Below are 27,763 nucleotides of genomic sequence, written 5' to 3'. Positions count from 1 at the left end.
AACATGTCTTTGACTGCAGATTTAAAAAAGCGAGGTCAGACTATAAGTCCAGCCACAGCCGTCATCATCACCATCAATTAACTGACTAACTCTACCCGAGATCTGAACACGAAATGTAGGTGCACATCATATAGCCTACTTCAAATCCATCAATTCCTCAGTCAATTGCTTGATTACTAAAAGTATACAACGGACACAGTTATCATTACATTTAGGGGGGGTTCATTTTAGGGGGGTCCATTCGGAAATGATTCAGACCCCTTCCCTTTCTCCACGTTTTGTTACGTTAAAAAGGTTCTTCATCAATCTACACACAATACCCCATAATAACAAAGCAAAAACAGGTTTTTAGAAATGTTTGCAGATGAATCAAAAAAATAAAAAATTAAAACAGAAATACCTTATTTACATACAGTACCAATCAAAGTTTGGCCACATCTACTCATTCCAGAGTTCTTCTTTATTTTTACTGTTTTCTACATTGTAGAATAATAGTGAAGACATCACATCTATGGAATAACACATATAGAATCATGTAGTAACCAAAAAAAGTGTTAAGCAAATCAAAATATATTTTATATTTGAGATTCTTCAAAGTAGCCACCCTTTGCCTTGATGATAGCTTCGCACACTCTTGGAATTCTCTCAACCAGATAGCAGGTAATCACCTGGAATGCAATTCAATTAACAGATGTACCTTGTTAAAAAGTTCATTTGTGGAATTTATTTCGTTCTTATTGCATTTGAGCCAATCATTTGTGTTGTGACAAGGTAAGACCAAGTCCATATTATGGCAAAAACAGCTCAAATAAGCAAAGAGAATTGACAGTCCATCATTACCTTAAGACATCAAGGTCAGTCAATCCGGAACGGTTCAAGAACTTTGAACGTTTCTTCAAGTGCAGTCGTAAAAACCATCAAGCGCTATTATGAAACTGGCTCTCTTGAGGATCGCCACAGGAAAGGAAGAGCCAGAGTCACCTCTGCTGCAGAGGATAAAATTGGAGTTAACTGTACCTCAAATTGCAGCCCAAATAAATGCTTCACAGAGTTCAAGAATCAGACACATCTCAACATCAACTGTTCAGAGGAGACTGTGTGAATCAGGCCTTCATGGTCAAATTTCTACAAAGATCCACTACTAAAGGACACCAATAAAAAGAAAAGACTTGCTTGGACCAAGAAACATGAGCAATGGACATTAGACCTGTGGAAATCTGTCCTTTGGTCTGATGAGTCCAAACTTGAGATTTTTGGTTCCAACCGCCGTGTCTTTGTGAGATGCAGAGTAGGTGAACAGAGGATCTCTGCATGTGTGGTTCCCACCATGAAGCATGTGGGGGAGGTGTGGGCGGTCTTTGCTGGTGACACTGTCTGTGATTTAGTTCGAATTCAAGGCACCCTTTACCAGCATGGCTACCACAGCATTCTGCAGTGATACGCCATCACATCTGGTTGGGCTTAGTGGGACTATCATTTGTTTTTTAACAGGACAATGACCAACACACCTTCAGGCTGTGTAAGAGCTATTTGACCAAGAAGGAGAGTGATGGAGTGCTGCATCAGAGATGGAGTGCTGCACTACCTGACCTCCACAATCACCCGACCTCAAACAAATTGAGATGGTTTGGGATGAGTTGGACCGCAGAGTGAAGGAAAAGCAGCCAACAAGTGCTCAGCATGTGTGGGATATCATAGTTTTGATGTCTTACTGTTATTCTGCAATGTAGAAAATAATACATATTAAGAAAAGGAATTGTCCATAGAGCTCCAAGACAGGATATGTAGAGGCACAGATCTGGGGATGGGTACCAAAAAATGTCTGCAGCATTCAAGGTCCCCAAGAACACAGTGTCCTACATCATTCTTATATGAAAGAAGTTTGGAACCACCAAGTGTCTTCCTAGAGCTGGCAGACCAGCCAAACTGAGAAATCGGGGGAGAAGGGACTTGGTCAGAAAGGACCAAGAACCCAATGATATCTCCGACAGAGCTCCAGGGTTCCTCTGTGGAGATTCGAGAACCTTCCAGAAGGTTAACCATCTCTGCAGCACTCCACCAATCAGGCCTTTATGGTAGAGTGGCTAGACGGAAGCCACTTCTCAGTAAAAAGGCACATGACCGTCCGCTTGGAGTTTCCCAAGAGGCACCTAAAGGACTCTCAGACCATGAGAAAATAGATTCTCTGGTCTGATGAAACCAAGATTGAACTATTTGGCCTGAATGCCAAGTGTCACATCTGGAGGAAATCTGGCACCATTCCTGTGATGAAGCATAGTGGTGGCAGCATCATGCTGTGGGATGTTTTTCAGTGGCAGGGACTGGGAGACGAGTCAGGATCGAGGGAAAGATGAACGGAGCAAAGTACAGAGAGCCCCTTGATGAAAACCTGCTCCAGAGCACTCAGGACCTTAGACGGGGGTGAAGGTTCGCCTTTAAATAGGACCACGATCCTAAGCACACAGCCACGACAATGCAGGAGTGGCTTTGGGACAAGTCTCTGAATGTCCTTGAGTGGTCCAGCTAGTGCCCGGATTTTAACTCGATCGAACATCTCTGGAAAGACCAGTAAATAGCTGTGTGGCGATGCTCCCCATCCTACCAGACAAGCTTGAGATTATCTGCAGAGATGAATGGGAGAAACAGTTGTGCCAAGCTTACAGCGTCACACCCAAGAAGAATCGAGGCTCTAATCGCTGTCAAAGGGGCTTCAACAAAGTACTGATTAAAGGGTCTGAAACCTTACGTAAATACGTATTTTTTTATATATGTATAAATTTGCAAATAATTATTGTAAAAAACCTGTTATTGCTTTTTCGTTGTGGAGTATTGTGAGTAGATTGATGGGGGGACTATTTAATCAATTTTAGAATATGGCTTTAATGTAACAAAATGTAGAAAAGGTCAAGGGGTCTGAATACTTTTCGAATGCACTGTATATGTGTGTGTGTGTGTGTGTGTGTGTATGTGTGTGTGTGTGTGTGTTTGTTTGTCAGGATATATCCCAGCATTGAACATAGTCGATGGCATCAGATTGGCACATGTAAGTGGATCCTGGAGCTGTTTCAAATGTTGTAGCCTTCCCTCTCTCTTTGCTGCCCCTTCCGATGTGCCCGTCGATCCTGCTCGGCGGTGCTCCCAGACTTCCTTCTGTTCAAATAGATCTACATCAGAATCTGAACAGAATAGATTCCTCCTCGAGCTATAGGATATACTGTGCGACATTTCTTCGACTGACACATCCTAACATTCCCTGAAACATATTTTAGCCACCGATGATGCCTTTTATCTCGGCTCGAAGATTTCAGCACCAGGCACTGTCCACCTACCCGCTATTCAAGCGTTCAAGTGCCTGTTATCGGTAATAATTATTCGAATGGTTCTACAACACTTTAATGGCCTTTCATTCCAAATCAAAATGGTTTTCAATCAACAGTGTTGGTTGCCTATTGGGGTATATTTTGAAAGGAACATATGGTAGATAATGTATATATATATGAGAGAGAGAGAGAGCGAGAGAGTGTACGACTCGTTAGTCAACACCTCTTCAAAAGAATTGGGGTGTGCGTCAGCTCATGCTTTTTACTAGATGTATATATATATATATATATATATATATATATATATATATATATATATATATATATATATATATATATATATATATATATATATATATATAATAGCATACTATTATTATTATTATTATTATGCCTATTATTTCCCTATTATTATTATTATTATTATGCCTATTATTTCCCTGCAAACGTGACGTGATTTACACTTGGTTGACTATTGCACAAAGAACCGTACAAATTCACTCTTTTCTTTATTTATAAACCCCCTTTCTCTTGGTGGAACGTACCAACGGGAAGGGGTAGAGAAAAGGCTGTGTAACAAAAACATCGAGTTATAGTGGTTCCCCTTGTTCCATACCTCCCCGCAGTCCTTGCAGCTCTTGAGCTGGCCCCGTTCGTTTAAACCGAGAACACCCATACCGACTTCTCAATGCAAAAAATAAAAGGGAACCCAGAAGCAGGGACTAGGGGAACGAAAGGTGTAAATAGAAAGCGAAAGCTCTTGGTCTCTCTCTCTCTCTCTCTCTCTATTCCTCTCATCTATTTTACTAAATGAATGAATGAATTATTAACTAGGACATAAATACAAGGAATCACGCCTCCGCCGGGACCAGCAGACAGCTCCAAGTCTTTGATATTCGTTTTAGCCCAATGATACATATGTATACTTATCCATGTACATATTTGCCTTGGTAGGACTAGAAGTAGGACCAGCAAGGCTTTTTTGAATAACATTTTTGACAATACTTCGGAAGCTTCTCCACAAGGCCACCAAGATTGCGCTGCTGCTGCCGCCGCTGTTACCACAACTCATTGCCGGTCCGAAGATGGCAACTTTAACGAACGGACAGGTGGATGGCACAAACGGGCTGGTGAACGGATTAAGCCACAGTCCAGCGGGCTGCGGGGGCACCATCCCTATGAAGGACCACGACGCTATCAAACTGTTCATCGGGCAGATACCACGCAACCTGGACGAGAAGGACCTCCGACCGCTCTTTGAGGAGTTCGGCAAGATCTACGAGCTCACCGTGCTCAAGGACCGCTTTACGGGCATGCACAAAGGTGGGTTGAGCCTACTACTCGGTCAAAGAGAGAGCGGGATTCCCATCTTCATTCTCTTTTCTCCTCGGCTCCCGTCGCCGTTGCCTTTCACGAATGTCTGTCCGTGGCTTGCAGTCTTGTTCCCCCTGGTTCGGGAGACAGGACTGACATGTATTGGACACGTGTGGTTGTTGCATAGTAATCGTTGGTATTTTTATAGTAGTCTTTTTGTGTAATTTACTATTGTAGTATACTCTCGACAGGTTTCATGTTATCGGAAAGGAATAGTCCATTGCTATAGTCTGGATTCCGTCATGAATATTGAGACATTTCAACTAACATATCCATGTATTAATGTTCTGAGTTATCCAGCCAGGCATACAGCGCTGGCACGAATCACGACAGCTAATATTATGTAACAATATTAAGAGAAAGTGCTGTTCTCTTGTATCTTTCGAAGTGTATGCTACTTGTTAAGAGTAACGAGTCACACATATAGTCATTGTGCATTCATTCACAAGTGCAGAATCACCCTGCTTCGATGTTCAAAGATTTCTCGAATATACCCGTGGAGCCCGTGGCTTATTGCCCACGGCACCTTGCACTCTGTTGCGCGTGATGGCAAGTTTCCTGCAACAGGAAAGAGGGAGGGAGGGAGGGGAATTGTATGTGTGTGTGCGCGCGCGTGCGAGCTCGTGCGTGTGCGCGCGGGCTTCTGTAAGATTTTCTGAGCAAATGTGACCAATATTTGAGATTTTACGTAATGCGTTCTACAGTATTCCCTACCTAAATCAATTATATGTGGTCCACCCGCCTACCTACCATATGTCATTGATGTTATGCTCGAGTCTAGTGCCTGGCATCATGCATGGAGATGTTTTGTGTTTCTGGAGACAGGTGTTTGAACCACCAGCTTGTACATAGAGAGAGGACTGAAGGACTGTGCGTGTGTTAGTCACGCGTGCGCGCGCTCGCTCGCGTGTGCAAGTGTGAGATCGTATCCTACCTATTGATATGTTATACCCTTTGAGAGCTTGTCAACCCTTTGGTATTATGGTAATGATCAAGTTGTTGATCCAGAGTATTGATATTACAAAACAACTATCAATAGATAACATGAACAATACATCCCATGTGGGTTGACAATTCTGGACATTACGGGACATTACAGTGAACAAAATCAGTAATCAGTAATCATCTGAAAATGAAAAAAGCACACGTATAGTTCTTCGATTGAAGGGTTCAATTGATCTGCAACACCTGGAGGGCATTTTCAGACTCCATAGGCTCACTTCACATGGGGATGTTAAAATACAAACAGAGCTAGTGTTTCAGCTTTCCAATCCTGGTAGTATCCCCCAATCCCCGACCACCCCCGATCCTCTGTTAACAACGTGGCATTTTGCATGATGATGAAATACAAATAAAGCAGGAAGGAGGGAGGAGGAGATTGCCGGGGAAGGGTGAACCAAAGAGAAGCGTGTGAAGGGTGAAGAGGAGAAGGAGGAGAGAGAGGAAGGGAGGAGGGTATATATTTTATTAATAGCCCAGCTGTAGTAGCGATTCCCTGTCTAACGGTTAATCATGCGTGGCCCGTGAACTATGGGCGGCCACGCCGGGTGATTCTAGGAACTGTCTCCTCACAGCGATATATGGCCTGGCCTCACAGGCAGCCCCCCCCCTTCATTAGTGAGCCCACCTCCTCAGCACCGCTCTCATATTTTAACTAGCTGGAGGTGCTAGCCCTCTCACTGTCTAGCTGGTTGGCCAGGAAGTTATATATACACACTCCTTCTCCCGGCCAGACCAATATCCCCACACCTCCCCGCAAACAGGATGTTTGTCGAATGTTGGGGGTTTGTTACTTTGAAGTTGCTGTCAGGTTATGTCTGAATGTGTTAACTTAAGTAAAGAATATTTTGGTAACCTTTTACTTACAGCTAACAGGTATAATGTTTGTTACTTGTTATAAGCCTTTATAATATGTTATTAGCCTGCTTATAATATTTGACAGTGTCATAGATATGAAGGTGTTATAAAACCTGCCGTAAGGTGTCATGTCCAGTCATGATCTCATGTCAAGTAACCATTGTCTTGACAGAGGTAGCGGTTTGCATTTTGCCTACCCCCTATACAGTCGGTGTCATAGCATGGTTAACAACATGTCATTGTTTTCATCCTATTTTGGATACATCTACAAGCTGGCAAAACGTGTGAATGGCAACGTTTTCCAATTGTGGTACAAAATGTAGTCCAATAGATGTATATCAAACAAGGACAATGTTGATCTATAAACAACTTTAGGGTTGAAGAATGTTCTTGGCTTTTTATTGGTATTAAAACTGCAAGAAAAGTGAACAACACTAGGGTCTGAGAATATGTGTAGCCTTTTGCCACACTGTAAGAAAGAAATGTGTTGACTCAACTAAAAAAAATCAAGGCAACCAGCTGCAAATACAATTTCTAGTTTGCTCAACAAAATAGCATTGAAGTTGATTAAACTTAAAATATCAAGACATCCAGCTTCAATACGATTTATAGTGTGCCCATGTTTTGAGCATATTAACTGAACCAACATACATTCTTAAGTTGAATTCTATGTTCGCTCAACTTTTAATTTGACGTTGATTGAATATAATTCAACTTGTGTATTTCCCAGTGTGCCTTGCCCTTTGATTGTTTTGTAGTTACCACCCATTAGTGTATTCTATAGTGACAGAAACATGGTTGTTGAATTTGCTGGAATTCAGACCTGTAGTCTTCACTAAGTGAGTGTCTATCAAGTTCGCTGATGACACGACGATGGTAGGCCTGATCACCGGCGACGATGAGTCAGCCTACAGGGAGGAGTTCAGTGACTTGGCAGTGTGGTGCTGGAGCAGCAACCTCTCCCTCGACGTCAGCAAGACCAAGGAGCTGATCGTGGACTACAGGAAATGGGGAGGTGAGCACGCCCCCATCCACATCGATGGGGCGGCAGTGGGGCAGGTATAAAGCTTCAAGTTCACTAAAGACTTCAAATGGTCCAGACACACACGCACAGTCGTGAAGAAGGTGCGACAGTGCCTCTTCACCTTCAGGAGGTTGAAAAAGTTTGGCATGGGCCCTCAAATCCTGAAATGATCCTACAGCTGCACCATTGAAGCATCACTGCTTCGTATGGCAATAGCACCGCCCTCAATCGCATGGCGTTACAGAGAGTTGTGCAGACAGCCCAGTACATCACTGGGGCCGAGCTCCCTGCTATGCAGGACCTCTATATCAGGCGGTGTCAAAAGAAGGCCTGGAAAATCGTCAAATACCCCAACCACCCAAACCATAGACTATTTTCTATGCTGCCGCATGGCAAGAGGTACCGGTTCATCAAGTCTGACACCAACAGGCTCTTGAACAGCTTCTATCCCCAAGCAATACGACTGATAAATAGCTAAGAAAATACCTACATGGACAGAGTTTCTCTTGTATCTTTATTGATCTTTTATTTCAGTATTTTACATTGTCTCTATGCACAGTATTTTACATTGTCTCTATGCACAGTATTTTACATTGTCCCTATGCACACTCACAGGGCCCTACACATTCACACACACTGTCACTCCAACACAGACAAACACTCACACATAATATCCACATATGTTTATACGGACCCTACACACCCACACTCACATGCAAGCTGCTGCTATTTTGTTTATCTTATATCCTGTTGCCTAGCAGTGGTGGACAAAGTACCCAATTGTCACACTTGAGTAAAAGTAAAGATACCTTCAAAGAAAATGACTCAACTAAAAGTGAAAGTCTCCCAGTAAGAATTCTTATATTAAGCAAACCAGACAGCACCCTTTTCCTGTTTTTTAATGTACTTATGGATAGCCAGGGGCACACTCTGAGACATCCTTTACAAACAAAGCATTTGTGTTTAGTGAGTCTTCCAGATCAGAGGCAGTAGGGATGACCAGGGATGTTCCATTGATAAGTAGGTGAATTGTACCATTGTCCTGTCCTGCTAAGGATTCAAAATGTAACGAGTACTTTTGGGTGTCAGGGAAAATGTAAGGAGTAAATTATTTTCTTCAGGAATGTAGTGAAGTAAAAGTTGTCAAAAATATAAATGGTAAAGTAAAGTACAGATACCCAAAATAACTACTTAAGTACTACTTTAAAGTATTTTACTTAAGTACTTTACACCACTGTTGCCTAGTCTCCCCTTACCCCTATACATATCTACCTCCATCGCTCCAGTATCCTTGCACATGTGAATATGGTATTGGAACGGACTTTTTTACATTTCCTGTGTATAGTATGCTTACTTATTTATACAATAAAGTATTTCATATTCTTATTTCTCGTGTGCTTTTTTCTAGTAATACATTGTTATTGATTATTGCTTTGTTGGGGTTTTGAGTTTGTACTACTAAGCTATATGGAATTGTTTGATATAAAAAAAAAAAATTGATGAAAAAATATTTGTGTCCTTATTAGCCCAATAACAGATTCACTACATGGAACAACAGATAGTGCCCCCAAAAAAACAAAAGTAAGTTTTTTCTGAAGTGTTTGTTCTATGTCTGAGAGATAACAAAGATCAGGAAACACACATATATATATATATATATATATATTACATGTATTTACTCTAAGCAGGCACTAAACAGTCTAAGCCCTGTCTAAGCCACCAGAGGAGGGGGGGAGTGATCTACTAAGTTATATATAATTATTTTAAGAAGGCCATACCAAGGATAATTTTGCTAGTTTAATTTTAATTCTAAGACTCCTTGAAGTAACAAAAGAAAAGAAAAACATTATTTTATGAAATAAACTATTTATCCTTACTGCTATTAGCCCATTCAAACACATTGAACAACAGACAGTCCTTACTGCTATTAGCCCATACAAACACATTGAACAACAGACAGTTCTTACTGCTATTAGCCCATACAAACACATTGAACAACAGACAGTTCTTACTGCTATTAGCCCATACAAACACATTGAACAACAGACAGTCCTTACTGCTATTAGCCCATACAAACACATTGAACAACAGACAGTCCTTACTGCTATTAGCCCATACAAACACATTGAACAACAGACAGTCCTTACTGCTATTAGCCCATACAAACACATTGAACAACAGACAGTCCTTACTGCTATTAGCCCATACAAACACATTGAATAACAGACAGTCCTTACTGCTATAAGCCCATACAAACACATTGAACAACAGACAGTCCTTACTGCTATTAGCCCATACAAACACATTGAACAACAGACAGTCCTTACTGCTATTAGCCCATACAAACACATTGAACAACAGACAGTCCTTACTGCTATTAGCCCATACAAACACATTGAACAACAAATAGTCCATAAAAAAAGGGAAGTTTGTTCTGAAATGTCCATCCTTTTAATAATAATAATATGGAAGATCGGGACACATTTGATAGTTTTTTTATTTTTTATTTTTTTTACATGTATTTAACCGCTTGTTTTTGTCTCTAAAAAGTTCATATATACTCCATACATTTTTTTAGACTGTCAACGGGCGACCTTCAGACGAGTCTTGTGAGGCCTGTGGGCATCCTAGAGCAAAACAGCCGACAGGTACGTGTATATTAGTGTATAGCCCAAACTGTTCGGATACTACACACAGAAGTTGGCAGATTGGCTGTACCGAATTCAGACGAATCCCAAAATGCTTGCGGCGGTCGGAGAACACCATCGTGTTCGTGAGAGTCTCATATTTCCATAGAGGGGTCATAATAGTTTGTAGGTCAAACCATTCAGATGCTACAGGCGATTTTGTGTGAAGACCGATTTTCAGGTTGTCTTATGCTCTGATTAACACAGCTCTACTGTAGCTCTGTCACCTTTCAGTGTTACATAGGCGGACGCATCCAATGCAAAATAAAAACAGATATCTCTATCTTAAACTGACACATTTTCATGGGGATTTTATAATTATGCAAATTAGATCTCCACGGGGCGCAGACATCGACCTTAGGGGGGTTTTAACAAGTCAATTACCCCCCCCCCCCCAAAGGGATTAAAATGATTAACTCCCCTAAAGATTCTTATAAATAAAGTAGTCAAAAGTTGAGTATCCACACCTTTACTACTTCTCCTTCCATATGCTCTATTCCTCTTTATTTTCCTGCTGTGAAGGGTTTCTCCCCTGTTTCACAACACTGCCCTTTATTTGACCTGATGGACAAACCATTGTTATTGAAAAAACTCTCAAATTAAATGATTTTGGCTGGTTTGGACATATGAAAATACTTTTAACAAAGATTAGTGTGATTTTGTGTGATTGTCCAATAAAGCTCTGTGATAACAACTAACACCACCTAGAGATGCTATTAATATGCTATTACTAATGTTATAGTGACATGTTATAATAGTTTGATAGACAACCTCCTACATTGCCCATTGTCTCACATTCCTTGGATACTACTCTTGTAACATCGTTCGTCTGTTGAATGAAGAGAGTCAGACCGAAATGCAGCGTGTATGTTACTCATGACTTTAATGAAATATATCGCGGTACATGAAATAACTGATATAAGAAAACAACAAACGGAACGTGAACTAATTACAGCCTATCTGGTGACTAACACAGAGACAGGTACAAACACCCACAAAATACAACGCGAACTCAGGCTGCCTAAATACGGTTCCCAATCAGAGACAACGATAAGCAGCTGACTCCAATTGAGAATCGCCTCAGGCAGCCAAACCTAACTAGACACACCCCTAATCATACACAATCCCAATTACTACAAACCCCAATACGAAAACACAACATAACATGTCACACCCTGGCTTACCCAAACATATACCAAAAACACAAAATATAATGACCAGGGCGTGACAACTCTACTATACCATTGTGACTCTAACCTGTCCTTAAAAAAAAAACGGGGAAAAAAAGAAGTAAATGTAACAGTCGAACGCAACCTGGTAAATGTCTAATTTTTTAGGAGCCAAATGTCAGCAGATGCTGCTAAGTCGTACATGCACTCAATGATTTTGTCCATTCTCTCATACTGTGTCACAACCTGGTCACAAGCTAGTATCACAGCAACGAAACCACTTTAAAAGCTCTATAAAGAAACTCTGAAAGTGCTGGACAAAAAAATCTAACAGCTGTCCCCACTACAATATCATTAAGAAATACAACCTACTGAGCTTTAAGAGCTTCTTATGCCAACACCACTCTGCTGTTTAAGATCACTCATGACATTGCCCCACCACCTCTTAAGCAGTTTGTTACCTATTGCAAGGACAATACCAGGACAACAAGAGCTTCAACCAGAGGAGTCTGCTCAACTCAGTTTAGGTCCACCAAATTTGACCAGACGTCTTTTTCAGTCAGAGCGTCTGGATTATGAACACCCTGCCAATCATTGTGAGAGAGTGCAGTACCTTTGCTAGTTTCAAGGCATAACCTGAAAAAGTGGCTAAAGGCAAACCAGTCATGTCATATATATATATATATATATATATATATATATATATATATATATATATATATATATATATACATATATATATATATCTGTGACCAACCGAGGCATATTTGTATTCCTAGTCATGTGAAATCCACAGATTAGGCCCAATTGAATGCATGTTGCATTTATATTTTTTGTTCAGTATAGATAGAGAGAGATTTTAATAGTCTGTTATATTGTAGTATTGTATTGATGTATTCATGTTGTTTGTTTTCTGCCCAGCGACTACAGATGAAAATGAGCTAAATCTGGTGCAATGGCATGTTGTACATGCTCCCTGACAAATAAACAAATAAATAAATAAAATTGCCATAACCATCCCAATAATGACCCCATGTATCACTAGCAATCTAGTGTTTAAATTGCCGGCCCCTTGAATGGGGTGGGGGGGTGGATAGAGGAGACTGAGGAAGGAAGGGAACGGACACAGAGGTGACAACACTAGGCCTATATTCTCCCAATGATTTTATTTCTCTCCCCTCTGCGACTGGGCCGTACTAATAGAGGCCATTTATAACAGTCACCAGCTGCCGCCGTGCATGCTGAGAGGGACGCCGGCACAAAGACGGGCCACTTTCTCTCTTTTTTTGCAATGCAGCATGGGAGGGAGGGTGGAGATATGGAAGTACACTACCAACCAGGTGACTGCCAGAGACAGTCGCCCTCGTAATTCACCTTGGGTCAATGAGACGCTCCTAGCATGCATATGACTGTCAAGTGTCAACAATGCATGTGTGCTTTATCATCAGATGTTTTGGTGTAATAACAGTGTAATGCATATGTAGTAACAGAGTAATTGCATGTATTGTTAAAGATCAACAAAAATGTCCTCTCTTGTCAGAGTTGCCCTCGGAAGCTCTGCTTTGGGGTTTTCCTAGGAGTCCTTTGAAAGTGAGAGAAACACCAGGAATAGGTACATTGATATCTGCGGGTGTTTTTTTGACCAATTCAATTGAAAGGCGGACAGAGATGCTCCCGTTGGGCTTCTGCACTCACCTTATTTTGTCCTAGATACTGGGCAGGCTGGCTGGCAGGTGGTGTAGATAAATTATCACGGGTGATTAATCCTATCTAAAAAAAATATGCCTTTCAAGATCCCCTATGATCCCCAAATGTCACCCATAAAAGTAGACATGTCACAAACATCAACATGTAAACATTACTAAAACATACAGCCAAAAACCAAATCGAAATGAAGTATGTTTTGAAGTCTATGAGAGATCTAAGAAGGCAACAAAAATGCCTTTATTCACTTCCATTCATTCACTTCCATCGTGTTCGTGTCGAGTCTCCGCTTTCCATGTTCGTTTCCAGATCAAACTATTAGGACGGTTTTCGCGAGAAGACTGGGATTTTCGGGATGTCTCCTGATCGCCTGATCTGACAAACACCACTGTAGCTCTGCCACCTTCCACCACAGACACGGAAGGACAACATCGGGCAGATGCGGTGGATTGTGAAACAGCCCAAGCAAAAACAACAGATATATCTAGTTTAAACAGACAGATTAAGGGGATTGTTTCATTATGCTAATTCAATTTAGGAGCAGCGTTGACTTTAGGGGGTTAAGAGAGGACAGTTAACCTGCTGTAACTTAATTGTGGATGGAGCGAGTGGTACACTGTACAGAGTGTTGATTGGCAGTTTGATCTGGGTCTGGGAAACAGCCCCTGGTAGCGTAGTTCTAGACCTGTTGGTCCACATAGGGACCCTTCTTCTTAGAGAAGCAATGGAAATCCTCATGAAATATTTAAAAAATCTCTTCTTTCATTAAGAATTCATCAAATCTGGATACTGACTGCTTTGAAAACTAGCTGAAACTGGGAACATCGTCAATGGACATAATGTCTGAAGGCACTGCAGTATCGTAAATGTAATACCCTGTGGTACTCGGGGAAGGTGTTACAGGTTGCCGCATTGGAAGTTCCTCCTGACAGGCATCGAGGCGCTGAAACCAATGTAGCCTTTCAACAAGGAAAAGGAAAGAGAGACAGAGAGACAGACAGAGAGAGAGACAGACAGAGAGATAGAAAGAGAGAGAGAGACAGAGAGAGAGAGAGAGAGAGAGAGAGAGAGAGAGAGAGAGAGAGAGAGAGAGAGAGAGAGAGAGAGAGAGAGAGAGAGAGAGAGAGAGAGAGAGAGAGAGAGCAAGACAGAGGCGGGGGGCCGGGGGGTGTTTTTCTACCGGGCTGCGTTAATGCACCAAGCGTTTTGGCCGCAGGATTTCACTCTTGTTGCATCATCCCCTCTGTGGGCTGTTTTTTCTCCTCACGTCGTTGGTTTGGGTTGTGTGTGTACCCCTCCTTCCCTCTCTCATTCCCTGCCCAGAATTCTCCACTCAGCTCCGTTCGGAATGCACACTCAGGCACCACATCGTGCCCTGTTTCTATGACGACGTGCAGCGATCGATGTTGAGTGTTTTGTTGGGGAAAAGGGGCAACATGTGTCACCGACGAGGCCGCGTGTCGCCAAAATCCTCCCACCAGCTCAACCGCCCCACGCACACCTCTTGGTGTCTAAAAACATCCGAGCCTCAAGACGAAAAATAGGGAGGAGAACGTGAGACGTGCCTAATTTGCCTAATCTGTCAGTGGGGACAGTTGTCAAGGTGCCTCGGATGCTGTTGTCCATTATGATTGTCCGGGATCATTAGCCCAGAGAGCTAGTTACTTACAGTGAGCTATGGTCATGTAGGGAGGAGAGGAATGGAGGAGGGAGAAGGGAAATGGTGAGGGGATCAAAGACTAGATGATTAGCATGCTAACTGCAGGTCGGGAGTTATGATTGCTGTCAGGGGGAAGAGACCTCTTGCTATTGTGACCTCCTCATTGGACTCATTAAAGCCTGTGACCTTTATCATCATGAAGGAATGGGGACGTTCTGGTAGAGGACGCAGTCTCATATTAGTTTAGGAGATAGACAGACACTGTACAGGTATATGGAAGTGTCAGTAAAACACAGGAAGTGGCACTTTGCGCACACACGTCACACACACACCACATAGCTAATAACATGGGGGGAAATGTGAAAGCAAAAGAGAAATTGTTTGACTGATGGTGCAGTAAGAACAGATTCTCATCATACAGGATGTCTCTTGCTTTTACATGTATCCTCATTCCTGTTAAATTACTTTTGGTGGAACCATTGTCAGAACATGATTTAACACCGTAACAACACCGTAACAAATGTTGTAACCGGGTCATAACATGTTGTAACCGAGTCATAACATGTTGTACCCGAGTCATAACGTGTAGTAACCGAGTCATAACATGTTGTAACCGAGTCATAACGTGTTTTACCCGAGTCATAACGTGTTGTAACCGAGTCATAACGTGTTTTACCCGAGTCATAACGTGTTGTAACCGAGTCATAACGTGTTTTACCCGAGTCATAACGTGTTGTAACCGAGTCATAACGTGTTTTACCCGAGTCATAACGTGTTGTAACCGAGTCATAACGTGTTTTACCCGAGTCTTAACGTGTTGTAACCGAGTCATAACGTGTTTTACCCGAGTCATAACGTGTTGTAACCGAGTCATAACACGTTGTAACCGAGTCATAACACGTTGTAACGGAATCATAACACGTTGTAACCGAGTCATAACACGTTGTAACCGAGTCATAACACGTTGTAACCGGGTCATAACACATTGTAACCGAGTCATAACACGTTGTAACGAGTCATAACACGTTGTAACCGAATCATAACATGTTGTAACCGAGTCATAACACATTGTAACCGAGTCATAACACGTTGTAACGGAGTCATAACATGTAACGGAGTCATAACATGTTGTAACCGAGTCATAACACATTGTAACCGAGTCATAACATGTTGTAACTGAGTCATAACACGTTGTAACCGAGTCATAACACGTTGTAACCGAGTCATAACACGTTGTAACCGAGTCATAACACGTTGTAACCGGATCATAACACGTTGTAACCAAGTCATAACACGTTGTAACGAGTCATAACACGTTGTAACCGAGTCATAACATGTTGTAACCGAGTCATAACACGTTGTAACCGAGTCATAACACATTGTAACGGAGTCATAACACGTTGTAACCGAGTCATAACATGTTGTAACCGAGTCATAACATGTTGTAACCGAGTCATAACACGTTGTAACCGAGTCATAACACGTTGTAACGGAGTCATAACATGTAACCGAGTCATAACATGTTGTAACCGAGTCATAACATGTTGTACCCGAGTCATAATGTGTAGTAACCGAGTCATAACATGTTGTAACCGAGTCATAACGTGTTTTACCCGAGTCATAACGTGTTGTAACCGAGTCATAACATGTTTTACCCGAGTCATAACGTGTTGTAACAGAGTCATAACGTGTTTTACCCGAGTCATAACGTGTTGTAACCGAGTCATAACGTGTTTTACCCGAGTCATAACGTGTTGTAACCGAGTCATAACGTGTTTTACCCGAGTCTTAACGTGTTGTAACCGAGTCATAACGTGTTTTACCCGAGTCATAACGTGTTGTAACCGAGTCATAACACGTTGTAACCGAGTCATAACACGTTGTAACGGAATCATAACACGTTGTAACCGAGTCATAACACGTTGTAACCGGGTCATAACACGTTGTAACCGAGTCATAACACGTTGTAACGAGTCATAACACGTTGTAACCGAGTCATAACATGTTGTAACCGAGTCATAACACATTGTAACCGAGTCATAACACGTTGTAACGGAGTCATAACATGTAACGGAGTCATAACATGTTGTAACCGAGTCATAACACATTGTAACCGAGTCATAACATGTTGTAACTGAGTCATAACACGTTGTAACCGAGTCATAACACGTTGTAACCGAGTCATAACACGTTGTAACCGGATCATAACACGTTGTAACCGAGTCATAACACGTTGTAACGAGTCATAACACGTTGTAACCGAGTCATAACATGTTGTAACCGAGTCATAACACGTTGTAACCGAGTCATAACATGTTGTAACGGAGTCATAACACGTTGTAACCGAGTCATAACATGTAACCGAGTCATAACATGTTGTAACCGAGTCATAACACGTTGTAACGGAGTTGTAACATGTAACCGAGTCATAACACGTTGTAACCGAGTCATAACACGTTGTAACTGAGTCATAACACGTTGTAACCGAGTCATAACACGTTGTAACCGAGTCATAACACGTTGTAACCGGATCATAACACGTTGTAACACGTTGTAACGAGTCATAACACGTTGTAACCGAGTCATAACATGTTGTAACCGAGTCATAACACGTTGTAACCGAGTCATAACACGTTGTAACGGAGTCATAACACGTTGTAACCGAGTCATAACATGTTGTAACCGAGTCATAACACGTTGTAACGGAGTTGTAACATGTAACCGAGTCATAACATGTTGTAACCGAGTCATAACAAGTTGTAACCGAGTCATAACATGTTGTAACCGAGTCATAACACGTTGTAACCGAGTCATAACACGTTGTAACCGAGTCATAACACGTTGTAACCAAGTCATAACATGTTGTAACCGAGTCATAACACGTTGTAACCGAGTCATAACACGTTGTAAACGAGTCATAACATGTTGTAACCGAGTAATAACATCTTGCGTTTTGTTAGTGTTAATCTGTCACTGCAAATGTTAAGTCTTCTAATGTTAAGGGTGCTTGATTGACAACTGAATTTTCAATATGACATTAATGTGACAAAATGTGGTCTACTCCGCGCATATATGCTCGTATTAGGATGTCGTTAATTTATCCACACAGTAAGGCCCAGGGGATTATTGCTACGCTGACCTGGAGGGAAGGGACTCATCCCTTAGGTCAGAGGAGCTGCTGACCTCATCAATCTTAGGGGAGCTAAATGTACAGAGGGGAAGCATAAGAAGGATTGCACATGGAACGGGGATACTGTTTGTCAGACTTCAATGAGAATGGCAGATCTATAACGCACATTTCTATCTGAAATCACTTGGGTCGTACACACAACTACATAAAATACCTCTTGTACTATTTGCTTACAGGCTTTGTTGAGTAATCTCAAAAGGACATGGGGGGCCGCATTTGTCAATATTGCGTCGAAACTATTCTAAAATACTACTTAGGAACGTAATTTAGAATGTTTTGTATTCATAGTGGGATTTATCAAACAATCCTACGATCATCATACGCACACTGCTAGGAGATCACCATTGATAAATATAAATTGTTCTCAGCCTCAGGGCTTGTGCACAACCATGGGTATTTGCATTTCAAAATCGTCCCTTTAATAAAGCCTGTGGGTAAAATACAATGCCGTACCATGAAATACAGTGGCGTACCCAAGAAGAGCTAAACAAACAAACAAATGACACAATTCAAAGACTGAAATAGAGTTGCTCGTGTCAGAGATTGAATATAACAAAAAGTGTTATATGTCTCGCTCAGTTATGCCTTGACCAGTCAAAATAAAATCAAAGCTTCTATAGAGAGGACCATTAGGACGTATCAAGTTTATTTAGCAACGGCAAATATACTTCAAACGAGTAGACAACACTCCCCAATAAGCCATCCACCCTCAACAGCTCCCGTCTCTTGTTTGCATAGGCCAACATTGCTGTTCTGCAGAGTGAACGATTCGTGCGTTCCACCTTGGCCACCACATTCAGCAGCGTCTTTTGCACCACATGACCTATCACCTCCACGTAAATGAAGTGGGTGGAAGCCTTCTCTGTTCACGTAGTCGAACTTGTTTTGGGATGGTGCTTTTACGGCGATGTGGGTGTCATCTATTACATTTACATTACATTTAAGTCATTTAGCAGACGCTCTTATCCAGAGCGACTTACAAATTGGTGCATTCACCTTATGACATCCAGTGGAACAGCCACTTTACAATAGTGCATCTAAATATTTTAAGGGGGGGGGTGAGAAGGATTACTTTATCCTATCCTAGGTATTCCTTAAAGAGGTGGGGTTTCAGGTGTCTCCGGAAGGTGGTGATTGACTCCGCTGTCCTGGCGTCGTGAGGGAGTTTGTTCCACCATTGGGGAGCCAGAGCAGCGAACAGTTTTGACTGGGCTGAGCGGGAACTGTACTTCCTCAGTGGTAGGGAGGCGAGCAGGCCAGAGGTGGATGAACGCAGTGCCCTTATTTGGGTGTAGGGCCTATCTATTGCTCTGATCGTATTTGAGAACCATGATGGAAAAGAAACCCCTCTTGACTTCAACCTGTTGTGCGATGGTGTATGGAAAATGTATGCAACCGTTCGTTTTGGTGATGATTGCATCCAAACCATGGGTTCATCGAGGTCTATGAGATTTTGATCTGTAAGCTCCCTCTGAAAAGAGCCCGTTGCCCGAAAACCTGAGGCTGGAGAGCACTTGGAAATGCACCGGAATGGCATGTGTTTGCCTTTCTAAAGTAGGTCTTAAATCCTAGCAAAAATCCTAGATGACAGTTTCACAAAATCTATCTGATGAGCCAATCTGTACTTTCTGCAAAAAAAGTCACACCTGTCTCTAAAAACACACTCTCTGCGAAATGCAGCTTGTGCCAAATCTTCCAACCGATCAGGATTAGCCATCTCTCATTCAATTTCCCATTATCTCAGTTTTATAGTATTTGAACAATGGTTTAATGTTCACATATGCCTCTAATTTAACAAATTACTGCACTTTATATGGATTTTTGTTGTAAAAAAATGCTCTGAAGTGGTCAAATTATATAATATAGCATGTCAAGATATGTGTAACGGCGTTCGTCTGTTGAAAGAAGAGAGTCGGACCGAAATGCAGCGTGTTGGTTACTCATGACTTTAATGAAAGAATCACGGTACATGAAATAACTGAAATACAAAAACAACAAACGGAACGAGAAACCTATTACAGCCTATCTGGTGAACACTACACAGAGACAGGAACAATCACCCACAAAATACAAAGCGAAACTCAGGCTACCTAAATACGGTTCCCAATCAGAGACAACGAGAATCACCTGACTGATTGAGAATCGCCTCAGGCAGCCAAGCCTATACAACACACCTAATCAGCCGCGATCCCAAATACTACAAACCCCAATACGAAAAACAACATATAAACCCATGTCACACCCTGGCCTACCCAAACATATAACAAAAACACAAAATACAATGACCAAGGCGTGACAATATGTTGCATGAATTCACAATGGAATTACAACGAAATTGAAAAAATGATTGAATTATTACTCTCATCATTTTACAAATGGTCAATGTATATTTTCACCATTCACTCCGCCATGCTTGACAAGCAGTTCCCTTATTCCACCACTTGGCACTGTGCGTACGCATGGTCATGGCTGTGCGTCAATCTACGCACATTCTCAAGTAAACGTTCATATTGATAAATCTCACACATTGCATGGACATGATCCCACGCAAGGTTTAGGCACAGATTTGTGCCTACACATGATCGATAAATGAGGCCCCTGAGGTTTTATAGTGGTGCAATGCAAGCATGCGTTTTCGCCCTGTACAGCCTAGCCTGACCCAAGCAGCCAGTCAAGAAAGACCAGCACCTCCAACCCTTCTGACAGTACTGGACTACACCTTTTTTGGAACAACTATACTTTCTATGACTATTTTTAGCCAACAAACAACTACTCTTAACCAGATAGCACACATGCATCAGATTTACATAGGCACAACGTTGAGACGACAGGAAATTCACAATGTACTTACATTGCCGAGACATAGCATGGGGATCTTTTCCTTCAGACAAAGATACTATTGTAGCGAACAACGCTAGGCTCCCTTCAAACCACGGGCCTTCAGCCTAGTTCAAGATGGTAAATGCTAAGGGGGATGCTTCGGGTGACATCACCCCATTGACTACCAATTGAAGATGGCACATGTGGGTTGGACACGCCTCTATACACACCCATACCTGCAGCCTTAAAGGCCTTTTGCTCAATAAGAAATCGTCAGCACAATACGGTTTAAAAATGCAGGGTCAAACTAATTTTAAAAGATGTATATATATAATATTTCCCTGAAAGATTTATGTTAACTGTATACACAATCCTAAATGTGAGGCACAAAGCTATGCTTAACTTGGTCAGCCTTTAAACTTTCATCAGCTTAACCTGTTGTTTACCCTAAAAGAGGCTTAATAAATAAAATGCCAGAAGTACAACATCCTCCTTCCTCATATTAAGATGTTGTTTTTATGTTTTTTTTGCTATTGCCATGTTATTGCTATGGCGATTTTAAGTGCCTGAAAGCATACTCTAGTACTGTTTTGACAAGGGCTCCTTAGAGGGTTAAATAGTTACTGTTTTCAAGGCAATTGCATCATGGAAGTGTTATTGTGGTCCATGTTCAATGTTTAAAGAGGCTGACGCTTTGGTTCTGTTCGATCCATCTGCTTGTTCCCCTGAGGTTTCAGATAAAGCCTCTGTTCCGGAGTGAGAGAATGCAATACTTTCAAAATATGGGAAACTTCCTGTTGTTTATACAGCTTTTATTAATACATTTCATTTTTTGGGGTTGTTGTGTAGTCACCCCTCTTTATTAGATTTTACAGCGATATTGCCCTCAGAAAATGCTAATCCTCACATTCTGCTATTGCTCCCCGTGAACAGTGTGCGTGCGTGCATTTGTTTGTGTGGTTTCCATTCAGGAATCAAACCATAAACTCCGGTGAGGTAAGCACCGTTCTCCAACCAACTGAGCCAGCGAAAACAACCACAATTCTCCCCCATCCCCAACTTTATCCTACAGGACCAGTTAGAGGGTTAGTGAGGATAAAGCCTTGCAACATTCTGGCTCGGGTTTATATTCCATTGTAGGTCTGATGCACACATCTACTGACATTTTGAAGTTCAACTTCTTAGAGATCAATGGAACATGTAGGTCAGGCTGAGAACAGGAGCGAATTCAACACAGGACTCAAAAGGTCTCCTGAATGAGAATTATCTCCATATTGTGGTGCTGCATGCTTTGTACCATAATGATAGTGAATTACAATCCTCTCTATTGTTTGTTCATAATGCAGGCAATCTCTCTGCCATTCATTGCCATACCGCACATCTATACTGTGTAGGTGTAATTACAGGGTACACATCCATGCTATATAATTATAGAGCAAGGTACACGTTCCTTTGTCTATAGGTCCAGCGATTATATAGCCCTGTACTATAGTGCTTGTTGCTAATAACAATAAAGTGGTTATTAGCAGACTGTGTGTGTGTTCAGCCATTAGGCCTTTATTTCTAATGCTGTAGTGTGTGTGTGCGGGTGCGTGTGTGTGTGTGTGTGTGTGTGTGTGTGTGTGTGTGTGTGTGTGTGTGTGTGTGTGTGTGTGTGTGTGTGTGTGTGTGTGTGTGTGTGTGTGTGTGTGTGTGTGTGTGTGTGTGTGTGTGTGTGTGTGTGTGTGTGTGTGTGTGTGTGTGTGTGTGTGTGTGTGTGTGTGTGTGTGTGTGAGATTTGCCTCCATGCTGTCTTGAGGTTTAGGTGGCCGAATGGAATCACATGGCAGGAATGGGAATAGTAAATCAGGTTACTCGCATCCAGAAGAGAGCCAAGAGGGCTTGAAACATGTACTCTAGTCAGACAAAGACATGACGGCATTAAGCCTAATATCACAATTGTTCACTGTCTTATGCTTTTGTAATTTCATATATATTTCTACATTTTTTTTTTTTATCATAGTATATTTATTGTTTGGAATAACAGATATCATAGCACTTCAAAGATTCCTGGGAACATGAAATGGTGGAGATTTGTTTTTCTTTTTTCTTCTTCATAAATCAGGATTACATCCCTCGTGAGATGTTTTCACGGGAACCTGTGGGATTCATCACACCATATCCAATAAAAGCAATATTAGGACAACAGAAAATCCATCAAATGAACATTAATAAAAGCAGCCATTAAATGAGGATACATTAGTTCCATATCGTGAATAGTGAGCAAGCCAAGGATCTTATAAGCATGGGTGACAAGAAACAGTTGCACAGGTATACATCAAAATAGATCAAAAGCTTTTAGTGGATATGAAAAAGATCTGGTTAAGATCAATATTTAAACAAGGCCCATAGGAGTAGCTACTGTTGATCCCAGAACTGCTGTTGATCTGCTGTTGATCCTAGATCTGCTGTTGATTTGTTGTTGATTCTAGAACTGCTGTTGATTTGCTGTTGATTGTAGAACTGCTGTTGGTCTGCTGTTGATCCTAGAACTGCTGTTGATTTGCTGTTGATCCTTGAACTGCTGTTGATCTGCTGTTGATCCTTGAACTGCTGTTGATCTGCTGTTGATTCTTGAACTGCTGTTTATCTGCTATTGATCCTAGAACTGCTGTTGATCTGCTGTTGATCCTAGAACTATTAGCTACAGAACTATGTAACTCACTGCAGTTGATTCTAAAACTAGCTACAGTGTAACTATGTTGTTGGTCCTAGAGCTAGCTACAGTGTAACTATGTTGTTGGTCCTAGAGCTAGCTACAGTGTAACTATGTTGTTGGTCCTAGAGCTAGCTACAGTGTAACTATGTTGTTGGTCCTAGAGCTAGCTACAGTGTAACTATGTTGTTGGTTGGCTACAGTGTAACTATGTTGTTGGTCCTAGAGCTAGCTACAGTGTAACTATGTTGTTGGTCCTAGAGCTAACTACAGTGTAACTATGTTGTTGGTCCTAGAGCTAGCTACAGTGTACCTCTATGCTGTTGATTCTGGAACTATAGCCAGTGTTACTTTCCATTGTTGATTCTATAACAATTTTGTATGTTTTTTTACATGTTTTATTCTCACATACACCGGAAAGGTGTAGTGAAATGTGCTATTTTACACTGTCAGCTATAGTAGTACGGCGCCCCTGGAGCAAATCTGTTTAAGTGCCTTGCTCAAGGGCACATGAACAGATGTTTCACCTTCGCACATATTCGAACCAGTGACCTTTTGGTTACTGGTCAACTCCCTATATGCTGTTGTTCCAAAAGTCTAAAGAGGTAAAACGTGTCATTATGTGAGGTCAGATATGCATTTAGCTCTCTGGATGAACTTGTAATACCTGTAAAAGGGAGTTGGGAGGAGGGTTAAGGCTTTTGGAAATATCTCCTTAATTATTCAAGACAAAGTCTGATTCAGAGAATGGAAAAAGGACTATGAATAAGTCATGGGGAAGTTTCCGAGTGTTCGGGGGCAGTTTTGAGGGGGGGGGGGGGTGTACAAGATGTTACTACTAAGATTAAGTCTCAACCAAACTTACGATGAACCAAATGCTAACTTGTGATGTGCATTTGTAAAGGGCAGGGGGAGAAAAACATAAAGACTGAAATAAAGAGAGTGCGTGAAGAAAGTGATAAGATGAAGTAGGGTAAGGCAGAGAGAGAGAGAGGCAGAGAGTCAAAGGCAGAGATCGAGTGAGGCAGAGATCGAGTGAGGCAGAGAGAGAGTAAGGCAGAGAGAGGGGAAGAGAGAGAAGCAGAGACAGAGTCAGAGAGACAGAGGCAGAGATAGAGTGAGGCAGATAGAGGGGAAGACACGGGCAGAGGCAGAGATAGAGAGACAGAGAGAGTAAGGCAGAGAGGCAGAGATAGAGAGAGAGAGAGAGAGAGTAAATCAGAGAGAGAGGGGCTGAGAGAGAGGCAGAGAGTCAGAGAGAGAGGGAGAGAGTGAGAGAGAGAGGCAGAGAGACAGAGATTGAGAAAGTGAGAGTGGGGCAGATAGAGAACGAGGGACTCCCAGAGACAGATGTCCCACTCCCTGCAGATTGATGGCTCCTGGCTCCATTCCATGCTAGGCTCTGACCCCTCTGTCCTTTGTTGTAATTTATAGGTTGCGTTTTGTGAGATTTAAGCACTAGTCTGTGGCCATCATGGCCCTGGAAAGAAAATGACCTTCCTGCAATAGCAGCAGAATTAGGCCTCGCCGCTTAAAAGCCACCCCCAGGGGTGAATAAGTGAGCGCTTTCAGATGTAGGCAGACATTTTTGACAACGTGTTAATGTTGTCGTTGTTGTGTCTATATAAGTGACTGCTTTTTTTCACTGGTACACTTTATGTGAACTCTTATCAGTTATTAATATTGTCTGCGTTTTAAAGAAGGAAGTGGATATTTGACTGGCATATATTTTTTTAGTTTAGACACAGTGGTGTAAATAAATTAAGGTTAGGGTTAAGGTTAGGTTTAGGAACACAGAGTGGGTTGAGGTTAAGGTAATGTATAGTTTCAGAGAGGTTAACTTAAGGGTTAGGGAATGGGAAAGGCATAAAATGGAACATTGGGTTTGCATACTGCCGTCGACCACGATATATTTTCTGCAGGTTCACTTCCTTTTAAAAAATCCTTATCATTTATCGCCCTCCAGGTCCCCTCGGAGAGTTCATCAATGAGCTTGATGCCTTGATAAGCTCCTTTCCTGAGGATGGCTCACCTCTCACAGTTCTGGGCGACTTTAACCTCCCCACGTCTACCTTTGACTCATTCCTCTCTGCCTCCTTCTTTCCACTCCTCTCCTCTTTTGACCTCACCCTCTCACCTTCCCCCTACTCACAAGGCAGGCAATAAATCGACCTCATCTTTACTAGATGCTGTTTTTTCCACTAACCTCATTGCAACTCCCCTCCAAGTCTCCGACCACTACCTTGTATCCTTTTCCCTCTCGCTCTCATCCAACACTTCCCACACTGCCCCTACTCGGATGGTATCGCGCCGTCCCAACCTTCTTTAACTCTCTCTCCCCCTTACTCTCTCCTCTTCCATCCTATCATCTCTTCCCTCTGCTCAAACCTTCTCCAACCTATCTCCTGATTCTGCCTCCTCAACCCTCCTCTCCTCCCTTTCTGCATCCTTTGACTCTCTATGTCCCCTATCTTCCAGGCCAAATGCTCGGTCCTCCCCTCCCGCTCCGTGGCTTGTCTGACTCATTGCGAGCTCACAGAACAGGGTCCGGGCAGCCGAGCGGAAATGGAGGTGTGTGTCGCCTCCCTGCGGACCTGGCATCCTTTCACTCCCTCCTCTCTACATTTTCCTCCTCTGTCTCTGCTGCTAAAGCCACTTTCTACCACTCTAAATTCCAAGCATCTGCCTCTAACCCTAGGAAGCTCTTTGCCACCTTCTCCACCCTCCTGAATCCTCCTCCCTCCCCCCCCCTCCTCCCTCTCTGCAGATGACTTCGTCAACCATTTTGAAAAGAAGGTCGACGACATCCGATCCTCGTTTGCTAAGTCAAACGACAATGGTTCTGCTCACAGTGCCCTACCCTGTGCTCTGACCTCTTTCTCCCTCTCTCTCCAGATGAAATCTCAGAGGCGTCTTGTGACGGCCGGCCGCCCAACAACCTGCCCGCTTGACCCTATCCCCTCCTCTCTTCTCCAGACCATTTCCGGAGACCTTCTCCTTACCTCACCTCGCTCATCAACTTATCCCTGACCGCTTACGTCCCTTCCGTCTTCAAGAGAGCGAGAGTTGCACCCCTTCTGAAAAAACCTACACTCGATCCCTCCGATGTCAACAACTACAGACCAGTATCCCTTCTTTCTTTTCTCTCCAAAACTCTTGAACGTGCCGTCCTTGGTCAGCTCTAGCTATCTCTCAGAATGACCTTCTTGATCCAAATCAGTCAGGTTTCAAGACTAGTCATTCAACTGAGACTGCTCTTCTCTGTATCACGGAGGCGCTCCGCACCGCTAAAGCTAACTCTCTCTCCTCTGCTCTCATCCTTCTAGACCTATCGGCTGCCTTCGATACTGTGAACCATCAGATCCTCCTTCCACCCTCTCCGAGTTGGGCATCTCCGGCGTGGCCCACGCTTGGATTGCGTCCTACCTGACAGGTCGCTCCTACCAGGTGGCGTGGCGAGAATCTGTCTCCTCACCATGCGCTCTCACCACTGGTGTCCCCCAGGGCTCTGTTCTAGGCCCTCTCCTATTCTCGCTATACACCAAGTCACTTGGCTCTGTCATAACCTCACATGGTCTCTCCTATCATTGCTATGCAGACGACACACAATTAATCTTCTCCTTTCCCCCTTCTGATGACCAGGTTTGTAATCGCATCTCTGCATGTCTGGCAGACATATCAGTGTGGATGACGGATCACCACCTTCGGCAAGACGGAGCTGCTCTTCCTTTGGGAAGGACTGCCCGTTCCATGATCTCGCCATCACGGTTGACAACTCCATTGTGTCCTCCTCCCAGAGCGCTAAGAACCTTGGCGTGATCCTGGACAACACCCTGTCGTTCTCAACTAAATCAAGGCGGTGGCCCGTTCCTGTAGGTTCATGCTCTACAACATCCGCAGAGTACGACCCTGCCTCACACAGGAAGCGGCACAGGTCCTAATCCAGGCACTTGTCATCTCCCGTCTGGATTACTGCAACTCGCTGTTGGCTGGGCTCCCTGCCTGTGCCATTAAACCCCTACAACTCATCCAGAACGCCGCAGCCCGTCTGGTGTTCAACCTTCCCAAGTTCTCTCACGTCACCCCGCTCCTCCACTCTCTCCACTGGCTTCCAGTTGAAGCTGCATCCGCTACAAGACCATGGTGCTTGCCTACGGAGCTGTGAGGGGAACGGCACCTCAGTACCTCCAGGCTCTGATCAGGCCCTACACCCAAATAAGGGCACTGCGTTCATCCACCTCTGGCCTGCTCGCCTCCCTACCA

General features: G+C 42.7%; 1 protein-coding gene across 11 annotated transcripts in view; it reads left to right on the top strand.

The window, feature by feature from the left end:
- Nucleotides 1-4,023: 4,023 nt before the first annotated feature.
- LOC124004301 (CUGBP Elav-like family member 4) overlaps nt 4,024-27,763 on the top strand; it is a 119,034-nt gene continuing 95,294 nt past the window's right edge. For all 11 annotated transcript variants that reach the window (XM_046313112.1, XM_046313107.1, XM_046313113.1 and 8 more), the window contains exon 1: nt 4,024-4,643. In XM_046313112.1, coding sequence (XP_046169068.1) covers nt 4,406-4,643 — 238 coding nt within the window. In that variant the 5' untranslated portion in view covers nt 4,024-4,405. The remainder of the gene's footprint in view (nt 4,644-27,763) is intronic.

Source organism: Oncorhynchus gorbuscha, linkage group LG18 (assembly GCF_021184085.1).
Source record: "Oncorhynchus gorbuscha isolate QuinsamMale2020 ecotype Even-year linkage group LG18, OgorEven_v1.0, whole genome shotgun sequence".
Taxonomy (NCBI): Eukaryota; Metazoa; Chordata; class Actinopteri; order Salmoniformes; family Salmonidae; genus Oncorhynchus; species Oncorhynchus gorbuscha.
This window is presented reverse-complemented; position numbering and strand designations above follow the sequence as displayed.